Source organism: Anguilla rostrata, chromosome 10 (assembly GCF_018555375.3).
Source record: "Anguilla rostrata isolate EN2019 chromosome 10, ASM1855537v3, whole genome shotgun sequence".
In the NCBI taxonomy this organism is placed as follows: Eukaryota; Metazoa; Chordata; class Actinopteri; order Anguilliformes; family Anguillidae; genus Anguilla; species Anguilla rostrata.
In genome coordinates, this window is record NC_057942.1 from 12,016,273 (window position 1) to 12,038,166 (window position 21,894).

Here is a 21,894-nt window from a genome sequence, read left to right on the forward strand (position 1 = left end):
AAAGTCTCATGTTGGAATCTTCTCGTCATTTGATAGGTAATGCAGCTATCATGCCTATATTTACATCTGGAAAACTTATTGGTGATTTTCTGACAGCATTTTCTTTTCTTTACATATAGAAAATAATGACAACGTAAAAATCTGTTATTCTAATCTGCTCATAATGAAAAAGTACAGAAGTTTCTGAAGTTATGCTAACATTGAGCACCAATGCAATGCATAGCTAACTGAAGCACCTTGTTTTTAATGTGCAGCCTATTCTTTGAAATTATTCAACTGAATTAAACTCAGTCTTATCACTTACATTCTCTTACAAGAAGAACAAGACCATGCCAGTGTGAGACAATTTAAATTTAAATTTATTGGATTATAAGACTATATTTCATGTCATAAAGATTAATACAGCTTCAGTGAAATGTCTTTGAAAAACAACAGGATGAATTTCCTTCACACACTGGCCACGGTTAGATAAATTCATTTAGCCACTTTAAGGGCATAAAAACTTCAGTGAAATACTACTAAACTGGCATTACTCCAGCATCATATCACAATCAGAATCTTTCTCACTGTAGTGAGATTCAGCAATGAAAATGTCTCCAGCCATTAAAAATGAGTGATGTATTTGATTGGTTCCCAAAGATTAGCCTGATTAGACCAGGAACTTAAGCCTCTTGTTGTGACAGAGGGCGGAACCACTGATTTCCCTGATTCTGGAACTACAGAAGTTCTACAGTTCCATTTAAACTGCGTGGGAAGTAAATTCATTTCAATTATATATTCTACTCCTAACTGGGTCATTGCAGACATTTAATTATGGCTTATCTTCCATAAACAGAAGGCACAGTCTGGGCACACAAAGCTGCTAATTAAATGTGTATAGCTGGTACAAACATGACCTACTGAAGATGTTTATAATTTTAAATTTACACGTGTCACTGTATTACACAAATAACCATCATAATCAGTGGTCCTGTTTTGGTCACCAAAAGACATCCTGTAAATTTCCTAATACGTGACACTGACCTCTTGCCTAAGAGTAATTTACTGAATTTAAAAGAATACTGTGTAGGTTTTTGGCCCTCCTCCCTCCTGAACCCCACCCATACCATCATTGAGGACGCACCCCCGAGCACTACAAGTAAAATGTCAAGCAAAGAGGTGGGGTGGTCAGAGATATTCAAAATAGCATTTTTAGCAACATGAATGATTCCATATTGATGGTAACAGTAATTAGGCAGTGTTACAATGATCTTTACATAGTGTCCACCCCTTAGCATGTGAGAACTCTGTAGTGCCGCTATTTTGTGTTTTTCCTTGTTCGATATTTAGCTATTTTGGACATTTAGTTAGAACTGGGATGTAAACACAGAATTGTGTGTGTAATAAGTAACATTAGCAGTAACATTATAGCTAGCTAATACACTTGTAAAGCGATTTACTTTTTCATGAAGTTATCTGTATCCTATTCAAATATTAGCCTCTTTATTTTCTCAAATACAACTTATGTTCATGGCTATGGATAACTGGTACATGATTATTGTAGCTATCTTATCTGACCTGTGTTCTGTAGTTGTCCCTAGGCAGTTATGCTGTGTTTTATTTTTTTTTTTGTGAAGTTGGGTACACATAGCTAGATAGCATGCATGCAATATCAAATTCAGTTCCCCTGATTGAAATAAATGCAGGTGAACTACTGATGCCTAGGCAGTTATTCTGTGCTTTATCATCAGTGAACCCTGATGAGGATGAGAGTCTTTGTTTGCAACTTTGTTAGCTTTGTTAGTGAAGTTGGCAACATGTAGCTAGACACCATGCATACTTTATCAATTCAGTTCCCGATTGAATTAAATGCTGGTGAATTACACAGTGAGCTAAATTGCAACTATAAACAGTAACAGCAATTCCCATACGGAGGGAAGACAGAAGAACAGACTTTGATACAAAAGCTAGCCAACAATGGGCATCTAGCTGCCTAACATAACTAGCTAGCTTAAAGTAATGCCAAACACATTTTAGAATAACAAAATTTACAGGTAAAAGCTGCATGAATTTGGTGAAATTAAGTAAAGATATAGATTGCCAGACCCACTGCATCATAGATATGCCGTAGTATGGTCATTTTATACCATTTTCAAGCAAAAAAAAAAAACCTGTATAGTCTGTCTTTAAATATTGTGTTCAGGATTTGAATTAAGCCTTCACATCGCCCAGGGTTTAAGTTGGCAGGGTATATTCCATTTCACTGCACAATAGAGACTTCTCTATCATGCAGTTCGCATGGAAAGGATCTTTAATCACTGACTGTTCAGAGTAGCCTTCATATTTTTAATTAAGATAAGCTTGGCAAAAATGAAAGAAATACTTGAATGTTTGGATAAAACAAAAAATATGTGATGATCACTTATCAATAGGATGCCGACTGTGAGAGGTATCAAAGTTCCCCTTGAAGGTTATATCACATCAGAGAAGGTTTAAGTGAGGTTGCAAAATTAAACCAGCTGATTAAATCAAGGCAAACCGTTTGCTTTTGAAAGAGACATATTTTGCCATTCCGGTCTTTGTATTTAAAGTCCCCCTTTTCAACTGTGAAGTGTGGCGCATTTGCGGCCTGCAAATTCCCCGCTGCATATGAAATTCGTCTGTCTCGCTACTTCCTGTAGACATTGATCCACGCGAGTGTATGATTTCAATCACAGTAAAGACCCCAGGAGATGCTTAAGCCCCTTGTCAAGGTTGAGGTGAAAGGGCTGAGATTGATTGGATTGGCTTTACGGCATGAGTGGGACTGACTACTTGCTCCACGGAAGGGCACAATTTAATATCCCACAAGGGCGAGCGAAAGCAGAGTCTGGGAAGGAAGCTTGGGCCAGTCAACAGACTCGGCTGCAGCACGGCCTCAATTATGATTTCAAGGAAAATGTGATTACACCAGAGTGATTTTTCTCTATTATGCTAACAGAGAATAATTATGAACGACTCTTGTTTTCCTGCTGTAGAAAAGCCATTTGTTACACACACATATTGCCTGCTTTTTCCTCAGACTGCTCCCCCGTTCCAAAGCCCTCACCCTTCTTGTTTTGTAACCTGGTTGTAACAGTCATTTCCGTGCTGGAGGACCATTGAATACGCAGATTCACTCAGTCATAACACCTTCGTCAGGTTGTTAGGAAATGGGAAGTACATGCCAGGGTAGCTGATGAGTGATGAGCTTAGGGATACATTCCTTAGGCGTATGTTACACAACATACACAAAATCGGCAATTCAAGATGACTAATTCAAGATGCCAGTGGCCAGGTAGCTCCAACCAATGGTGACTGTGAGGAGCACTCTCTTTAGTCACATTTTCAATATTTCAAATATGATTTGCACTGTGTTTACACGGATCAGCAATTCACACATTTCATATGCTAACCAAGTACTAACCACGGTTTTTAAAAAAAGGGACAATTAAGTTGATGGAAACGGTACCAAATAATTTAAATTTGATTTGGAAGTGCTATAGACAGAATTGCAAAGTATCCCAGATGGGAATGAAATAGGTAACAGACAACCCCCCCACTCTTACCCTTTGTACCAAGAAAGGAAGGAAGGAGCATTAATAATCCTTGCTGCAGTGGTAAATCATATTTTGACCGACCTGTCAAATAGAATACAGACTGCAAAACCTGCCGTCCATGGCTTTGCTCACAATCACAAAACATGCAGCCCTCCCTGAGTGCTGAGACCCTGCTTAGCCACGGATGGAGAGAGATGTCACAGCAGATGACGGTGCAACTAGAGAGGAGAGGAGGATGAGATTTTTAACAGAAATTGCCGGTGATGGAGTGTCTCTAAATTGGTGTGATTCTTGGTGTACTGAATGGGCGCGTAAATGGGAAAGGTGACAAAAATAAATGTGACGGAGAAATGGACGCAGGTGTGGTGGGGGGGGGGGGGGGGGCTGGCGGTGTGCAACGAGTGGGGGGGTTGAGAAACACAGCCCCCAAATTGGTGTGAAGACCTGGGAAAGTTTCTGTGTGCATTAATGGGTCTGTTTCAGAGAAAATTAACTGCTTTCACACCTAAGATCTGTGAAATTTGCAGGCGGGGGAAGGTAGTTAATGTTGCAGGATTCTGCAGTACAAAACAGTCTCACTTTTCAATGATCTCTCAGCTCTGATTCCATAGCTTAAGGGAGGAGTCAGATCCAATGCCTTCCAAAATACAGAGAAATCCTCCTCATGTCTAATCCTCTTTATGTCTTAGTGTCTTCCATACCATGGCTAGGAGATTGGACCAAATCTATGTACCTACCTAATTACAGATCTACAAAAGGACCGCTATGTCACCCAGGGCCCTGGGTGGCGAGTCTTGGTCATTCACTCCAAAAAGTAGTTTAAATACAGAACAGAAGAAGGCCTGTGTGAAGCCAGTATTGACTCTTTCTTTCCGAATTTCTCATTTTCCATTGAATTTACACTACAGCAAGTTTTTCCCAGGTGTCTCATTGTCTACAACAATGAGTGCATGTCTATATTAACATGAATATTCCCAGTAAAAGAAACATTGTCTTCACACTTCGCGCTCATTGCTTCTGACTGGGTCGCCAGAATTCAATTTATTTTCACAACATAATATCAGTATTTTCAAAAGATACTTAAAATGTTTTCTCTGTTAATTTCCAGATCATTGTCACGGTACCAACTGCAACCAATTCTGAAAATATAAAACTACAGAGGAAAGCATATGCTCATTTATGATGAACAACACTATGGGGCACCCATCAATCATTGTACATTGAAGTCCATAATTATTTTCAGCTTACTGAAAGTGTGCAAGCATATTATTTTAAATGAACTGACGTCTGCAGTCATATCCTTAATGAAGAAAAGCACACAGAGTCCTTCTGCTGTACCTGTAGTTCGGTACATCCAGCATTAGTCCAGAATGGAAAACTGAGACCTCTCATATTGCCAGCCAAATGAACGCTCCTGAAAAGAACAGCCTCAATTGCTGATGAAGCCTAGTTATCATTTATTGTACAGTGCATGCCTCACTGGAAGTTCACAAAACAAATGCAAAATAGAATCATAAATTATTACTGATGAAACCATACCCAGACTGGCCTATCGAGCCTAGAAATATGACACGACAGGAAGTGGTCTAAGGTCTTGGTTGCACATAGAGAATATTAAGAATAGCTACCACAAGGACAACTAAGTGACCTTAAACAAAAATGTCAGCTATCATAAAGGTCAGATTTCCAGTGGTAGAATTAATCTGACCAATCAGAGACATAAAAAATGATGTAGGGGTGCTTGAATGGAAATGACTGATGGGTATGTTCAATAAAAAAATGTTCTCAGATGTGACTGCTAGCAAATGATAGATTGTTCTCGTTACAGTCTAAGGTTATCATATTGAGTATCGTTCTCAGACTGACCAGGTGGTAAAAGTCATTCCCATTAAAGCACAGTTCTGGCTTTCTCTTTTCTTCTAGATTCTTCTTTTGACTGTGCTAAAAAAAACCATTAGCTGCAAGTTAGAGAGTCTCTCGTGGATGCTTGCCTTGCAATAATATAAGGAAAGTAATAAAATTACCTGTGTTGTACACTGGCACTTTCTGATTTCAATCTACTAGAGGAGCCATTAGGCAGGTTTAGGGAAATAAAAAATTCACAGTTAATAAATCTTGATTGTAATGTAACTCACAATAAATATTTCTCAAATGTCTCTTAAAGAAATAGAAGCCAATTTTTCTGGAACTGAAAAGCCGTCACAATATCCATGTTATTACAAATATTTCATTAACATATGAATTATTTGTAATGACCATACCCATTTTCAGATTCTGCTCATCATATACCAAAATACGTATGCCGCATAATTTTGTTCAGCACATTGTGTGCTGGAGCATTAAGATTTATCATAAACTCATCAAAAAGCTCATCCATCATAGTATGCTTTATTAGATAATGAGGGGGCACATTGCAACATGTTGACAAAAAATAAAATTTTGATTTCTGTAAAGCTCCCCATCTCTGTTCCCTCACCATTCCGCATCTGCATGTTAACTAATATCAGCTTTGCTGCATGTTCACCTGTGATAAATTAAGCCCTAGTAAAAAAAAAAGGAGGAAAAAACACTCAATGCTGAATGATAGCATGCAGAACCTAAAAATGGTATCAATGGTGTAGTGCATGAACATAGTCCATTTCTTGGGAAATGTGTGAATTAGGGGAGTATCAGAACAGAAAATGTACCATAATCATACATTTTTCTTCGCTAAAGTGACCAGTAATATTCAGAAGATAAGATTAGTGGAAAAAGTGAGCATCAAATGGGAAACAACTGTGTTATTTCTAAATGCATGCATTTTGCAAATCATTAACAGATGCAGTACATAACAGGGCTAGACAAACAGATACACCCCGCTCCCCCTGTTTCTAAATACAATTATAGATAATTTCTGCTGGTTGAACAGATGCAGATGCAGATAGTGCTGTCACTGCACTGCCCGAGTATGTATTGTGAGCAATGACAAAGCATCAGGTGGGCTCTCCCAAATGGGCTGTCCCCTAATACGCAGTGCGCTACAGTTCCTGGAAACCATTTTCTTTCAGGGGCACTTTCTGTCTGACCACCATTTTAATTAAATGGTTCGTGAAGAAAATGAAGTCCTTTGTTACGCACTGCACTGGAGAGAGTCTAGACTTCCAGAAAATACATTTAGCATACTTTTTCCCCAGCAGATGTGCCCAACCCCAGTTTTCTCCTGCACCAGTGGGGGCAGATTTCAGTCAGGTTTGGATCAAGCAGCTTAATGTGCAGTACAGATAATGAACACACGACCAAGTATAAAACCCCTTTCATTTGCTCAAATTATGCCCTAACCCAGTGGTCTAACCCAGTGGTGACTTGCATGCAGTAGTTTATTGTTAACAGAATATCCACTTAAACAGCAGGACACTACACCTTAATTAAACTTGCTCAGAAAACATAAGAGAGCACAGTGAGATTTGAGCAGAAATCCAGTCCATTAACCACTACTGCACATTGCTACCTCTTTCAATAATTTCCGGGGTAAGAGCAGGGAGATGCCACAATAAATCAGAGAAGGGCTTCAAGAGGGCTTGTACTCTAAAACAAGTGCTCCAAATAACACTGATCCAAACAAGAAAACAAAGTTAGGCTATCTCTCTACACAAAGGAAAGCCAATGCCATGTTCGGGCGGGCGTGCTGAGATAAATCCGGGGAGGGGTACAGCGAAAGCGCGAATGCAAGCTAGCACGTATGTGACCACCTACTGGGTGGCAAGAGCGAAATGCGCCCCACCATCCCATGTGGGAGGTGTCGGGAGAGGGCCATATCTAATACTGTTTCAAGTGTTTGTGCTGTCCTGGATGTGACCGAGGCTGGTTCTCAGAACGCACTTGACCAAAAAAGCAGGAAATTGGTGAAGTAAATTTCACACCATTTGTTCAGACTTCAGTAAAACAAGTCCAGTTCAGAAGTAGGCTTTGGTGCAATCGACCTGGCGCGCCAAAGTTAAGCAAATGTCTTGTACCTTCAGGCACTAGTTAAAACATGTTTTTGTTCCTCCTCAAACGCTTTACATGAGTCAAGGTTGTGCTCGGTTTTTACATAAAATGCTATCAGAATGGTGGAGCTCATCATGTTTCTGGCTAGCCTGCAGCGAGTGCCTGGACACGCACCACCAGAAGATGACTAATGCTGCATCTGTCTGCTCCACAAAGTGTCAGACTGTCACTTAGCACCAGCAGGCCCGCAGAATGACTCAATAAATGTACAATAACTGCTTTGGTACCGGCTGAATAAGAATAGATATCTCTGGCATTTTTTCCACAAATAGGCTTTTTTTGGGCTTTGATATCATTTCGAGGAGCAGTCGCTCCTTCCCTGCATTTCTGACAGGATTAGCCCAGTACACATATTTCGCCCCTGAAAAAGTTGCTCTCGGTCACAAAAAGTTGAGTGCGAAGCAGATTTTATTGTAGTGACAATAAGAACATCTCCATTTATACTTGTCAGTGCCTCTTACTTTTTCTTGTTTTCACAGACCTTCTGGTGAATTTCTTAGCGTGCTACAGAAGCTCCTCGTCAGTTGAACTTCTGCAAGTCGTTAGCAGCCATGATGGCTGCAGGCCATAAAGTTAACTGGTTGCTAAGGTCTGACCCAAAGTGTTTGTGCCTCTTACTGTTATGGCCTTGTGAAGGTTTGCTGGGATACACAAAATGTTCCTCTGCGTTAACTCGGCAGCCTCCATGACCGTTATGTCCTCGACACATCAGCTGCACCGCTGGTGACAGCTGCACCATCAGCTGGGATTCTATATACAAATTACACAGTCCAGCAGACGTAAGTAAAATGGTTTCTGCTTTCAAAGCCGCGCCTAATTACCCTCCATAGTTCAACACCGCATAGCACCACCCCGTCTCTTCAAAAACCACCTTCAGCATTTATAGTCCACGCTTATTAGTGTTCGATGTTCAAGTGACTGTCCTGTATATGCATATCCAGCATAAACACTGCAATGAATACAAGCTTAATCATGACATCACTTCAGTGGAAAAGATCACATCTAAACAAACAGCCGGATACAGGCCAATTCTGCGGATAAATGTAGTTTATAACTTTTTTTGGTGCGCATTAGAGGTGCAACAATTCACAAAACTCACAGTTCTGTTAGATTCACAGTTTTGGTGTAACAGTTTCAGTTCCAAAGGCAAGTGCCAATGGCAATCTAATTTTCATTAAATCGAAAAACGAGTTATTAAAATGGGAATCAAAATGTAATCAAATCATTATCAGAAGCTTGAGAACAAACAGGGTTTCACAGGTTTTCACAGGGGAAAAGTGCCACTGTCATTTTCAAATAGAAAATAATACCCACATTATAGGTTACTGCCATCAACATAAAATGCAGCATAAACTCAACATGCATTACACAATGTAAAAGATAAGAAAGAGGACATTTATTCATTTGAATTTCAGATTAAAGTTCTTTTTAGGTATTCTTAAAATAATAGTTAAGTCACATGCATAAAATATCAAGATTACAATGTGAAAGATTATTACTGTTTATATCAAAAATACACAAAAAATACAAAATGTCAATAATGGTTGGTCATAATATTGATCCAAATTAGACAAGCACAGTAATGATGCATAAAATTGGCCCATGGCCGATTTTGGTACAATGGCTAACCATTAAAGACAAGTCTGGTGACATGTATATACAGTAGTGCATGAATTGTCATTCAGTGGAAAATTCACTAAAACATGCAGTGTAGCCTAATAGAGAGAAGCTTGGAGTACTGAAAATGCACTTTATATGTTTGCATAAGTCAATTTTTTAACCCTATTCTTTGTTCTTCACATTTTGTAAATACAGTGACCAGATTTCCATATTTTCAGCAACTAAACCCCTTCTGATTTCAGTGATTACTGATAACCGAACAAAATATTCTAAAGAGAAGTAAAAATCTCATTAAAAAAATAAAACCTTACGAAAAATAAACATTAAAAAAATCTGAAATGCAAATAATTAATATTACACAATTAATTCGTACAATTTGTTTATTACCTGTACATAAAAAAAAACACAAAGTTGAGAGTGACTTCAAAAACATAGCTAGACATATAAGAGGAATTTTGAAGCAAGCAAAGCAAACACAACCGGCGAACCAAACGGTTATTTTTTTGCATGAACTGTTGCGTCCCTAATGCGTATCAAACCGATCATTTAAATGTGCGTCTCTTTAGAGAGAGGCACCCCCCCACACACACACACACACACCCGCCAGAGGTAGCGTATGACAAACAGCTGAATGAGCTGTCCCATCTGCACCCTTACGGTGAGTGACCCTCGTCGTCAGACAGAACATTCTCACAGTGACATCGCCGGGCATAGAGGTGATTGTCACTTCTAATTCCGCCCGGTGCTCCCCTCTGGGCAGCCTGGAGCCAGGCATGTCTCTCAGGCCTTTGTCAGAGGCTCACGCTGTCACCCGCCACCCCCCCACCCCGGAGACCGGGCGAAAATGTCTCTGCACATAAACAGGGCAGCGGCGCCATGCCGTAGACACGCACCGGACCTACCCGCCCGCCCGCACGCCCGTCCGCCTATGACACATGACGCGCCAGGGTGGCGGCCCGCTGTTCGGACTCCGCCCACGTTCTCAATGGCGAATCGGGCGAACTGAAAGCCAACCCCCCCCCCCCACCCCCCCTCCCCAGGCTGGGACCTTTCTCAGGGGAGACTGAGAGTAATGGAGCATGGTGCTTTGGTAATTCAGCCTGCGCTTGCATTCATTGAGCACATCCAATGGATTTACAGCGCAGCATAATGAGTGTCTGAATGCAGTTGCGCTCTTCATTTCTCATTGTTGGAGAGGGCACTCTCCGATGCCCGCGTGCCAGGTCAACATCACCAGGAGAGCTGTTTGCCAACAGGGAGATGCGCGGTTCTTTAAGTCAGATTTTTTCATGAGAGATTTATGGTCATGTCTGCGGAGCTGCCCAGGCTTGGGCTCGGGAAGCCAAGCAGGCATCACCAATTGATGGCACTTCCTCCGACAGAAAGACGTGATTTGACTTGTCGGAGCGGGGCTAACCGTGTCCGCTGACTGGCTCCGAGCTGTACTCTCCAGCTGAGGCTCCGTTTAAACAAAAACAAGCCATGGCATCCGTGCAGCTGTACAGCACCTAGTCTGCACGGGACCCTACGGATGGATACCTGCGGATGACTCCGCCTTCTGCTCCTGCCCGACCCGATCAGATCTAAACCACAGATCAGCCGTTCGTTCGAAATAACCTTCACAAGAATCCTTCTACGAAACCAATCCTTGGGCCATCTGTGAATGTGTTTCTGAGCTGAAAGCACAGAATGTACATCCTGCTGTTTGTTTGCCACGGAGGAAATGAACCAACTACAGTGTTACAGCATCTCATTCCGCTATTGAGGAAGAAAATATCATTTTGCTGCTCTTTTTCTCTGTTAGCTTCAAAAAAACATGCGAAGCAGCAGGCTGCCGGCTTATCTGTCTGATGGAACAATCCTCAGAAATGAACACCATTTGCAACAGGACCTAATGCTTCCTTTTAAGAGCAATGCAGGGATGTAAGCTGTGATGTTCATCCATCTAGGGGTCATGTTAATAGCCTCAATAACCTCAAAATGTAAACATGTTTGAGGGAACTCATTTCCCTCAGCTAGTCAAACGTTTTATGAGTCAGCTTATTATAAATACATAGGCCATGGGTCAGGAACAAAACCAGGACACTGTCACCTCATTGTGGAGAACTCTCTTTTATATATATTAGTAATATTCACATATTTGCACAGCTATATTGTATATATTTGTTTTTTAAAAGGGCAGGATTGAAAAGCGGAAAATCGCACAGACAACCCCCAGATGGAATGCCAACATGTTTTCTATTTGGGGTTGAGAGGTCAATTTAAATTGTTTTGGCATCTGATCCATGCATGATAAGTATGTGTGACAAAAAATGAGGATAGTATAGCATTAGTGGCTTTTGGACCGCTCCAGCACAGTGTGGGGGGAGGGGCGGGTAGCAGGGGTGCATACTTTGGTGTCACAGACAGATGACTGCACTCACCAGGCCTGAGACTTTCTTCTGGGCATGCTCTGTCGTAGCCACTTGGAGTGAGGGGTCAGGTGGTAGATCAGCTGTCTGCAGATTTTGTCTGAAGACTTCACGGTGTCAGCATCCTACAAACACACAGGATGGAACGTGGCTAATTAGGAACAGCTCTGAATCAACATGATTAACGCAAGTTAATCTGCATTCATCTGCTTGCCCGAAAATGTCGTACAACATTTTCCGCTGCCAAACTCCCAGTTTTCCCCCACATATTACGGAGTTTATACCTCCATCTCGTTATGTTGCTTTCTGCTATTGGTTTACAGTTTTTCAAGACGGTTTGCTTTAAAATCCATTTCTACTTCCAGATTTCTTTGGCTGATATATACTCAACCAGTACTTGCTTGAGTGGTGACTTTGTGCTACGCAATACATTTTATTAAGGTTTAATGTTGGTTTGTATTTATAAACCTTTCCATAGAGCATGTATTTTTTCATTTCCTTTAAGTAGCCAAATGCATTTGGTTTGTTACCCTTCAAATAAAATTATGTTTATGTAATGCTAGGCCCTCAAGTCCATTTTTTATTGAAACAAAGCCTTCCTATTTTTGTAAATCAATTTTATTTTACAAACACCCTAAGCCATGTTTGTTAGTCTTTTGCTATACCACAAAATGTTCACAAAATTAATGTTCTATTCATGTTTTTCAGTTACCCAGTAAGGTTACAGAAAGGACAGGAATCCCCTCTGAATGACTGATCATGAAATGAACAGCCAGTTTGCTCTTTACTGTATCTAGTAAAATGGTCTTTGTGCAGATGGAGATCAACTTCATATAAAAATATTTAACATTTAATCCTTTGAAGAGTAGGTTTTTTGGAATGCTTTTTCAACTAGTCAGCATTCTAGAACTCAATTTTTCAGTTACCAGCAGTGATTGTTACATCAGCATTAGAATGTTCGGTTAAGAGCATTCTGATCACATATTTGTGATATTACACCTTAAATGGATAACAAATGTAAATTTGCACAAAAGAATTCGCTATATCCCGGGCAAAGAATGTGAATTCCTAGCGCTTGTTATATATTCTTTATTCACAGACCTTAACAGTGTGTTGCTGTGTGATCAGCCTGCTGCCAGCACAGATCACGGTGTGATACTGCAGCAGTGTCTGAGGTGTTACTGTGCTGCGTGTACCTGAACAGCACATTGTGCCGTCGAGCAGACCGTCCTGTAACCCGACACCTAGTCTGTGCGAACGCCCCGGCGTTCCCTCCGCACTTCCTACACCCGGCCGGGGCTCGCTTCCTTAATGCACGTCTCGTCTCTGAGACCACGGTGATCCGCCCCCGCCCGAGCCCTTCAGAGACGCATCCCCGTTTAAACAAAAAGGGAAAGGGGGCTGCAATGTTATCGCAAGCAGCGTTCTCTCAGCTGTCACTCCTGGCCAATAAACAACGTTGCCTTGGGATATTCCTGCGACAAAACCCAATTTAGCCGTTCGGAGCCTGCCGAAGAAGAGCAAATCTAATTACAGGGACACAACAGAAGGATGAAGATAATGGCAAATAAGGGGGAAGAGCACGGGCAGTCCAGGGAAACATCTAGAACATTTTAACAACGAAACCGTCCGGGCTGACTTTTCACATATTAAAACCAGTGCTATTACTGTCTTCAGAAAGGCATCTCATCTCAGGCATCTTACACAAGCTTTAAACAACCTATAGTGCCTTGCTTGTCTATGCCTCCTATGCCACTGTGTACTCATGATGGACGTCAGTCTGAATTTTTCATTATTCATAATTTTGCAAAGCTCAGTCCATGTCTCTGCATTGGCTGCTAAATGCTCAGATTAAACTTTGACATGTGACATGCCATCTTTGCAAAATAAATGTGCTTGATCAGTAGAATACATGAGATTCTTAATGGGCAGGCAACTGAATATGTAAATGAATATGATTCTTCTTGGTCCTGAAATCAGTGAGATTAGTGGTGAGATTATAACTGGTTTCAGGATAATTCTTACAATTATCCTTATTTTGGTACTGAAATAATTTTCTGTTTGGACCTTTTAAAATGAGGATTCCACTGCATTTCATAATGCTACAAAATATTAACTGAAGGAGACTGTAGCTCAGTGGGAGCAATATTGACACATTAGACAAAAGCTTGACAGCTTCCTCGCATGATGTTCTGAGATCTGCTCAGATAAGTAATGGTCCAAACAGAGCTCCTTCTTTTCCGTTAATGTCAGCTGTGATGCTTTACATGACGAGGAAGCATGCCGATATCCTGGCACTCCTGTCTCACCACTCGGAATTGTGGGATAGCAGGCACGGTGATGGGCTTGGAGAGCGAAGGGGGGGAGGGGGGAGGGGGGAGGGGGGATTAGACCCAGCCGCCCGCTCCCCAGCATCCTAGCGCACTCTCTCTGCTGTCCCCTGGTGAACAGGCCGCAGTTCGTCATGAGTGAGCTAATTAGATGAGCAGGGCCAGAGACTGTGATGTGCAGCGGGGCGATGGAGGGATGGGGGGATGGGGTGGGGGCTTATTCTTGAAAATGCCCACTGGAGTATAATGCAGCTCAGACCAGCTTAGAATACTCTTAGTTTAGATTTAACATGAAAACACTATTTGGTGTTGCAGAATCACTCAACTACTATGCACGTCAGAGGTTGACATTTTTTTAAAAGGCAAAGATCAAAGATACGTTTTACTGTTTGGAAGGGAATGGTTTTGCTTTGTGATTTTTGTATTTATTTTTTATTGAACAGCTTGGATGACAGATTTACACACAGCATTTACAGAAGCATGAACCCCACCTGCACACACACACCAAAGATAACAGCAATTCATCACTGGAACTGTCTATTTGTTTTTTAAATGTCACTACAAACCGCAGACACATTTGGACAGCTAGCAATTGTTATTTGTTTTTTTGGAGATCAGTGACCTACGTATATTACAGGCATCAGAATCTCTCCCGTGATTCGCGTGGCAGACTGCCCGGAGACAGTGGAAGTGAGCCACTCAGAGTTGTGAGTCCTCCTCCCTCGGCCCCGCCCCCAGTGCTGCGTGTCATCTGACCTTCCCGCCGTCCCAAAATACGAGCAGCCAAGACCACTCTGCAGCGGTGCAGGCAGACTCCACTCACACTACAAACATCCTCATTTCCTCCCACCAAACACTCTGCAAATTTATGCAGGTAAACCCTGGCCTGAGTACCTACTATTCATTCCTATTGTAAAGGAAATGGCTCCTCTCCCTTGTACAGATTACAGCAAAGGTTTGCATTGTCATCACCCCCCAAGATAGTCATTTTTGTCATGAAGATAATCAACCTGAAAACAAAAGCCTTTCGACAGTAGGATCAGGTTTTTAGCAGGTTTGTTTTGGTAGGGTAGATAACCTGACAGATTCACGTGCCCTTGGACTGACCCTTCTTGATCAGTTGAGCAGTTAAGTAAAGGTAGGGTGTTAAATCCAAAATACATATCAAATAAGTGACATTATTACATCAATGTAAGTCCAACCAAATACATGGGTCCATTCAAACAGTTTAATAAGAGAATAGTATAAAAGTATGTGACTCCTCATTACTAATTTTGTACGAATAAACCAATTTCTTTTGATTTTTGTGATGCACTTATGAGCAGGCCCCAGAGGGACACTGTCAAGATGTGGGGTGCCCTGTATGTGACTGTAAGGCTGCTGCTGGGGAACTCACCTTTTTGGGGCACTGAATGTCCCGGGCCAGGCTGATGAGAAGCTCATGGGAAATGGGGTCAACCAGATTCAGGAAGGCCGCGTTCTTGTACAGAATGTCATTGAGGGAGGTGCCCTCCAGACCTAGGTCCTGCAACGCACAGAGAGCAAGCCAATCAGCTCAGAGAAAAAATGAGAAAAATCTCAGTTACATCTGTGTATACAAACACTTACTTTTAACTCGCAGTGTGAAAAAATATCACATTCTTGAAGGAATGCTTGTATTTGTAGTTATCTGTTTAAAAATAAGATGCTAGACATCTTAGTGAATCCCGTCTCAAGGGAGAGACTGTGGAATAGATGGGAACTTCAAGTATAAGCACAAGGCTGAAGGTTCAAATCCCAGGACGGCTTGGTACCCTCGAGCAAGGCACTCTACATGAGTGAAAATACCCAACTGTCAAATATAACTTACATAACTTGCCTCAGATACTGTAGGTACATCCTCAATGTAAATATATTCAGAGGAAAATTCTATATTTGTGAGCTGTTTCAAAAAGGCCTTCCAAAGTAAGTCATCTCGTTTTCAACAGCAGGATTTTGTGTTGATAGCTTCTGTGTCTCTCAAGATGTCTTCAACAGATCTGATCTTAAAAGATCCACCCCCGATTTTGTGCATCACATTGAAAAGGACCCTCAAACCACTGGGACTGTACCACAAGTTATGTTTTTTTCATTAATTAACTCTCTTAACTTAATGAACTCTCTTAATCAATAGATTCGATCCATGAGGTGTATGGAGAGTGTTTTGAAGGAAGTCAGGTTATTCGATCTAATTATAACTGTGACAGTCACATTGGGCAGATAAAAATACATTACGCTATTTTGTTATTAACATTTATTCATGAAGCTCAAGCTTTTATCCAAAGTGACTTCCATATTTTGGAGCCCATTAATGCCCTTGGTTCCGCCAGAGCAATTCACATTAAGGGCCCTCGCTCTGGGCAACAGAAGTGGCGTTCCACCCCAGGATATTTTTCCCCCCCCCAAGACCCTTTCGTCACAAGTCCGGAGTCTGAATACAGCACAGTGTTCACTCTAGACAGGAGCTCATCCGTCAGGTTCTGCTGGAGAGGAACAGCCTACATCTGCAGAGAACTGCCTTGAGTCGAACTCTGTCAGTTCTGCCACGGTTATAAATAAACACGAACACTGGAACGATATCGCCAGCCCCTGGACGTGATCCTGGGTCTCAATGCTTGTGCATGTGCGTGTGTGTGTGTGTGTGTGTGTGTATGTGAGAGAGAGAGAGATACTACAGCTGGTACACTATTCTGCAGCGACAGACCAAATAACAGTCACTGGGGAGGCAGCACTCTCCAGGTGTGTTCACTCCCCACATCACAGGACAGACATCAAAAGGGCGTCGTCCTGTGCCAGGGAGGCCGACAGCTCACCCCAGACACAACAGGTCTTGGAAAAAAAACAGGCTGCCTTTTTCTCCATAACCTCAGACAGGATATTCTGGAGCGATGGGCTGAGCGGATTATAAAACACTGTGCTGCCAGGGTGGGAGCTGACAAGCTAAACATTCGCCTTAGAGGAAAAAGCCCCCGTCAGCATTTCTCTCCCACTGTATTGTCAAGAGGCCTGCAGTCTCATTTATTACAGGTGCAGACTGGGAATCTCTCTCCCTCTCCCACTCTCTCGCTCCCTCTCTCCCTCTCCCACTCTCCCGCTCCCTCTCTCCCTCCCTCTCCCTCTCCACTACACATTCAGAGAAGCAGCACTTTGAAAGTCTGGTCCCGCAAATCTATTATTTAATTGCTTCTGTATATTTTATAGAAGGATTAATTGGGCAGAATTCACTAATAGCATGAAATGCGTCCCTGTCTGTGGTAAATTTAAGTTTATGGGTGGCATTCGTGTCAAGACAGAACCTGCTTGGGTTCTTGCTGCAAAAGTGGCAGCACAATACGGGGTGGGTCTGTTCAAGTTAGTTTAAAATGGTAGGCTGTTTAAAAAAGCAAAAATGCACTCCGGGGACCATTTACAGAAATTAGGAGTGCCAACATTTCTGCACTCTGGAGATACAAAGATCAACGAACAGGGAACATATATACATAATAATACGCCGTCTGCAATTCAGTTCACTTTGCATAGCTAAAATACAGTGCTGCCTCAGCCGCAGTCTTCTGTATGCAGGGCAAGATTAAGACAGTTTAGAAAGAACTCGATGTTCTTTTTTACTGGGAGGGGAGCCTTTTGGCTGTTTAAGTTGATTCTCATTTCATTACGCTCCCGTCTTTCCAGAAGCCTGAATACGTTACCAACGGCATCACGACTGAACTGCCTGTACGCACACAATATTGTAAAAAAAAAAAAAAACTGCAGATATAATCTCATATGTCAGTGATTCATAAACTGTGCTATTTGAAGAAAGGAAAAAAAATATGATATCAGAATTAAGCAGATGATGGTTATGGTGTCTCCAGCAAGCTGGTTAATCCAAGCAAGTTGAGAAGTACACTTTCTTTAAACAACTTTTGAAATAAATTGTGTTCATAAATAGGTACTTTGTTTGTGTGTGCGTGTGCTTGTGTTTTTAACACGACATGGCGTTGAGTGGCAGGTCCTAAACCGTGGCTGTTCTGGCAAGCTCTCATTAAAAGGACTCTGCGGTTTTCGTAGGGAGACAGACACGAAAAGCCTGGTAATGAGAGCGTGGGATCATTAGATGAGGAAGCTGGGCACAGACCAGACGGCCCTGATTATAATGGACATCTTGAGTGTGAAGGCAGGGGTCACACATTACTGCCTTTCTTCTAACAAGGATGATAGCAGAAAATAGAAGAAAGCCAAAATGGTCAAGCAGCTCCTCTTTCAGGGACCGCCGTCCTCTGACAGGTGCAAAAATAATTATCTTCTTTTCCTTCCTTTTCCGTCTTTTCTCTCTTTTTCTGCAGCCTGCACCAAGACATTTGATTAAATCCCCAGGTAGTTCTTTAAGAAAACAAATAACTATCCATTGATCCAGCATGGTGTCAGGTGAATGGAAAAGTAAATATATTTTTGAGGGGTGGGGTGGGTGGCTAAATTGTACTTTAGAATCTGAATCATCCATTTTAGTATTTTCATGAAGAATTAGTGATTTGAGTGATTTACCAACTCATAACCTTTACAACAGGCAAGCAGCACCCCAATCCGCATTAATGCACAATTGCTTATTTGACAGTCTAATTCAGCCAACAGCAAGCTGGTTAATTCTATGTTCCCTGATAACATGAATCTGAGACTAACTTAATAAGACTGGAGGAGTTCATATAAAGGACCAAAGCACGGACAGCCTTTCATATGTCTGTTCGGCTGCACAGGCCCCCCGGGTATCCTTCTCGTTGATTAAGGATGCGCTATGCTCTCCTCACTGAAAAGTCTTCAGTGTAATTAACTCAAAACTAACTGTTGGTCAAAAGAGCTGCACAGACAGAGAGAGAGAGAGAGTGAGACAGAGATAGAGAGAGGGGGAGAGGGGGGAGAGAGAGAGACAGAGACAGAGACGGAGAGAGGGAGATAGAGAACAGGGGGATGCGCAGAGAGCTAATGAGTCGCTGTGGTTAAAGGCATGTTGCCCAATGACTTCCAAGAACTGCGATGCCGATGACGCTGGTCTCGCCGCACGCGCGGCCAGCGGTAATGAAGCCAGGGAGCGCTCCTGTGAATGTGAGCCTTCATTAGCTGCAGCCATGCTTAGAAAGGATTTTCAAGTGGCTGCGTGCCAACTCCAGAAGACCTCGTTGTTATTTTTACCAATCCTATCAAAGGATGCATAGATCCCCGTGTAGCCATTCTGCACAGTGGTAATGTAACAGAAAAAATACGGATCTTCTTCTGCATGATTTCCCGTAACATTAATAAAATGCTGGTACGCTTGGACATGTTATGTATAACTGCAATAACGGCCATGTGTTATATGATATTGGTTGATGAAGGTAACTATGAAAGTAAAGCTTCCCAATATAAGGTTATGAAAGAGTGTGCTTATGTTAGGGATTTTTAGCAGATTTACAATGCAGACACCAAGTAGTTGTAATTACATTACATTACAGGCATTTAGCAGATGCATTTAGCACAACTTTTTTTTGTTAAATAGTATCCATTTATACAGCTGGATATATACTGAAGTAATTCAGGTCAAATACCTAGCTCTAGGGTACAATGACAGTGCCCTAACTGGGAATCGAATATTCCTTACCCATGACACTACACTGGCTCCCTGTGCAGCTCAGAAAACTGATCACTCACCAAAAGGCTTATGAGGTTTTCTCAAATGCACGACGCAGATCTCCTGTGGGCCCACGGTGTCACGTACCCCCTTTCATTACTGAGTTTCATACACACATGACACACAACTGAGCTCATTTATTCTGACACGATAAAAAAACACTCTGCTGTTGTGTTATGCTGCATTGCCTGCTGAGCGAATGTAAATAAATATCCCTGGCCACACTGAAGCTAGCTCCATTAGCATCCATGAGAGGATACTTACATTATTACGGGTGTGTAAGCTGTGGTTATGTACACCCCGCCACTGCTTAATGCACACAGTGCATTTTAATCAGTTGGGATATGGTACAGAATATTCTATTAAGGAAGAGGCAGATTAATATGGGAGTAAACAGCCCAAGTCTCCATCATAGCGCTTTCAGATTCAGTGTTTTCCCCACTGTGCACAGTGCTCACAGCCAGCCTTCACTAGTTTTCCGAGGCAGGGGGTGGGGGACTTTTCTATCTCATAGCTGAAGCTGAAATGCTGCCTTCAACAAGGGAATATGACTCATTTTGACTAACGGTTGTGGGGGGGGGGGGGGGTTGTTGGAATATTTCTTTTGAAAGATTTATTGATTTAATTTGGTTTTGAATCATTAGCGTCCATTATGGTATCGGACCATTCTATCTGCGATCCCATGTGTTTACGAGAAAATGAATTTACCGATGAAGACAAAAGAGGAGAGGCTCGAGTGAGTAATGAGAGGTGCCGGCCTGTGACTGCGTTCTAGGCAAGTGTCTGTCACTGCGCTCTCAGTTAATGGGCTACGGTCGCCCGTTTCCCATGCCGCACTCGATAAGCACTTCACACAGAGAGCGGCGCAGAGTAAATTCTTATTCTGCGCACAGTGCGCCGTGCGCTGCTCAGAGCGGTGTCGCACACACTCACCCGAGTGTGTCTGTGTGCGCGCTTAACCGTGCGGGGCACACCGCCAGCGGCGGGCGGCCAGTGGCCATTAGTAAGAACGAGGGCGATTCCTCATGCCTCTGACCACGACCGGACCGCCGCGCCGGTCCCCCCTGCTGTAACGCCCCGGCTCCATTACGGGGAATCAGCGAGTGCGGGAGCGCCATTAGAGGCGGAGACGAGAGAGAGCGGACGCGCTCTAATGGCCGGCTCTGACAGGGCCCTGTGAAGTGGAGTGACAGCCCGGCGGGCCCCAGAGGGGCGGCAGGGCGAGGGAACACGCTGATCCCTCCGCTCAGCACAGAGCGGCGCGTCGGTGAAGGGCTGAACTCCTGGACAGGGAGCTCACGGCCGGACAACGCTTCTGTACGTCAGCCTTTCCAGCAATGCACACGAGCTGAGCAGAATGCCAGCCCTGAATCATCGGAATGCTTTGCCTGCTAAGTTGGTTAGATATAGACTGTTTTTATGGGGGACGTTAATACTAGTTTTACATAATAGTTTGTATTATCAGGGCTGCAGGGTGGCTCATCCTGTTAAAGCACTATTCTAGTGCATGGATGGGCCCCACGGTCAGGGATCGAATCCTGAGCATGCCAGTGCTGACTGTGGCCAGTAGCCCCATGGTGCGATAACATCATAAACATCAGCTAGGGTTCGACAGGATTCGGTTGGCTGGGTTCTGTGTCTCATCGCTCTCTGGTGACCCCCGCTGACCGAGCAAGTACCTATAGTCAGCTTGCTTAAGATGCTTGTGAAGTGTATTCCTCCGATTTATGTCTATGCAAGATTTACAATGGGGCTGCTGTGTGAAGAGAAGCATCTGGAAACATTGTGTGCTTGGCAGGAGAGCGCATGCTTGTCTGCACTCTCCCACACTGGCTGCGCAGACTGCAGAATGAGCGCAGCTGTATGCAACTGGCTTTTCCAAATTGGAGAGAAAATGGGGGAAGCACAAAAAATGAAGAGACAGTATTATCCAAACAACTTGACAAACCATGCAAGGTTTCTCTTTGGAGCTTTGAAGCACTATCAAGACATAAGTGACAAACCATCAATAAAGAATAATTTACAGAATTAGAACAAAAAGAACAAAAATGTAAAGAAAACCTGAGCTTGTTTCATGAATGATAAACATGTCCTCCTTTTTGTTCTCCTCATCCAGCTGCTGCATGGAGTTATGAGCAGACGGGGAAACAAGGTGGGATACAAAGCCCACATTAATCTAACTCAGTCCTTGGAAACCAGAGATGAGACAGGCACAAGGTTATCACGGGCTCAAAGAACTTCAAGGGCTTGTCTTTGCCAGCGCTGACCTTTGCTAGCTACGCACCTTTGGGCTG

At 42.7% G+C, this 21,894-nt stretch overlaps 2 protein-coding genes across 3 annotated transcripts in view; one reads left to right on the forward strand and one right to left on the reverse strand.

The window, feature by feature from the left end:
• The window catches only part of LOC135264975 (glutathione hydrolase 1 proenzyme-like), a 63,436-nt gene that overhangs the window by 25,785 nt on the left and 15,757 nt on the right, over positions 1-21,894 (forward strand). The gene's annotated exons all lie outside the window — the stretch shown is intronic.
• The window catches only part of LOC135264976 (leucine-rich repeat-containing protein 75B-like), a 40,039-nt gene that overhangs the window by 15,099 nt on the left and 3,046 nt on the right, over positions 1-21,894 (reverse strand). The window contains exons 2-3 of the mRNA XM_064354118.1: positions 15,341-15,469; positions 11,627-11,739 (exon numbers count right to left, since the gene is read on the reverse strand). Of these exons, the coding sequence (XP_064210188.1) occupies positions 11,627-11,739; positions 15,341-15,469 (242 nt within the window). The remainder of the gene's footprint in view (positions 1-11,626; positions 11,740-15,340; positions 15,470-21,894) is intronic.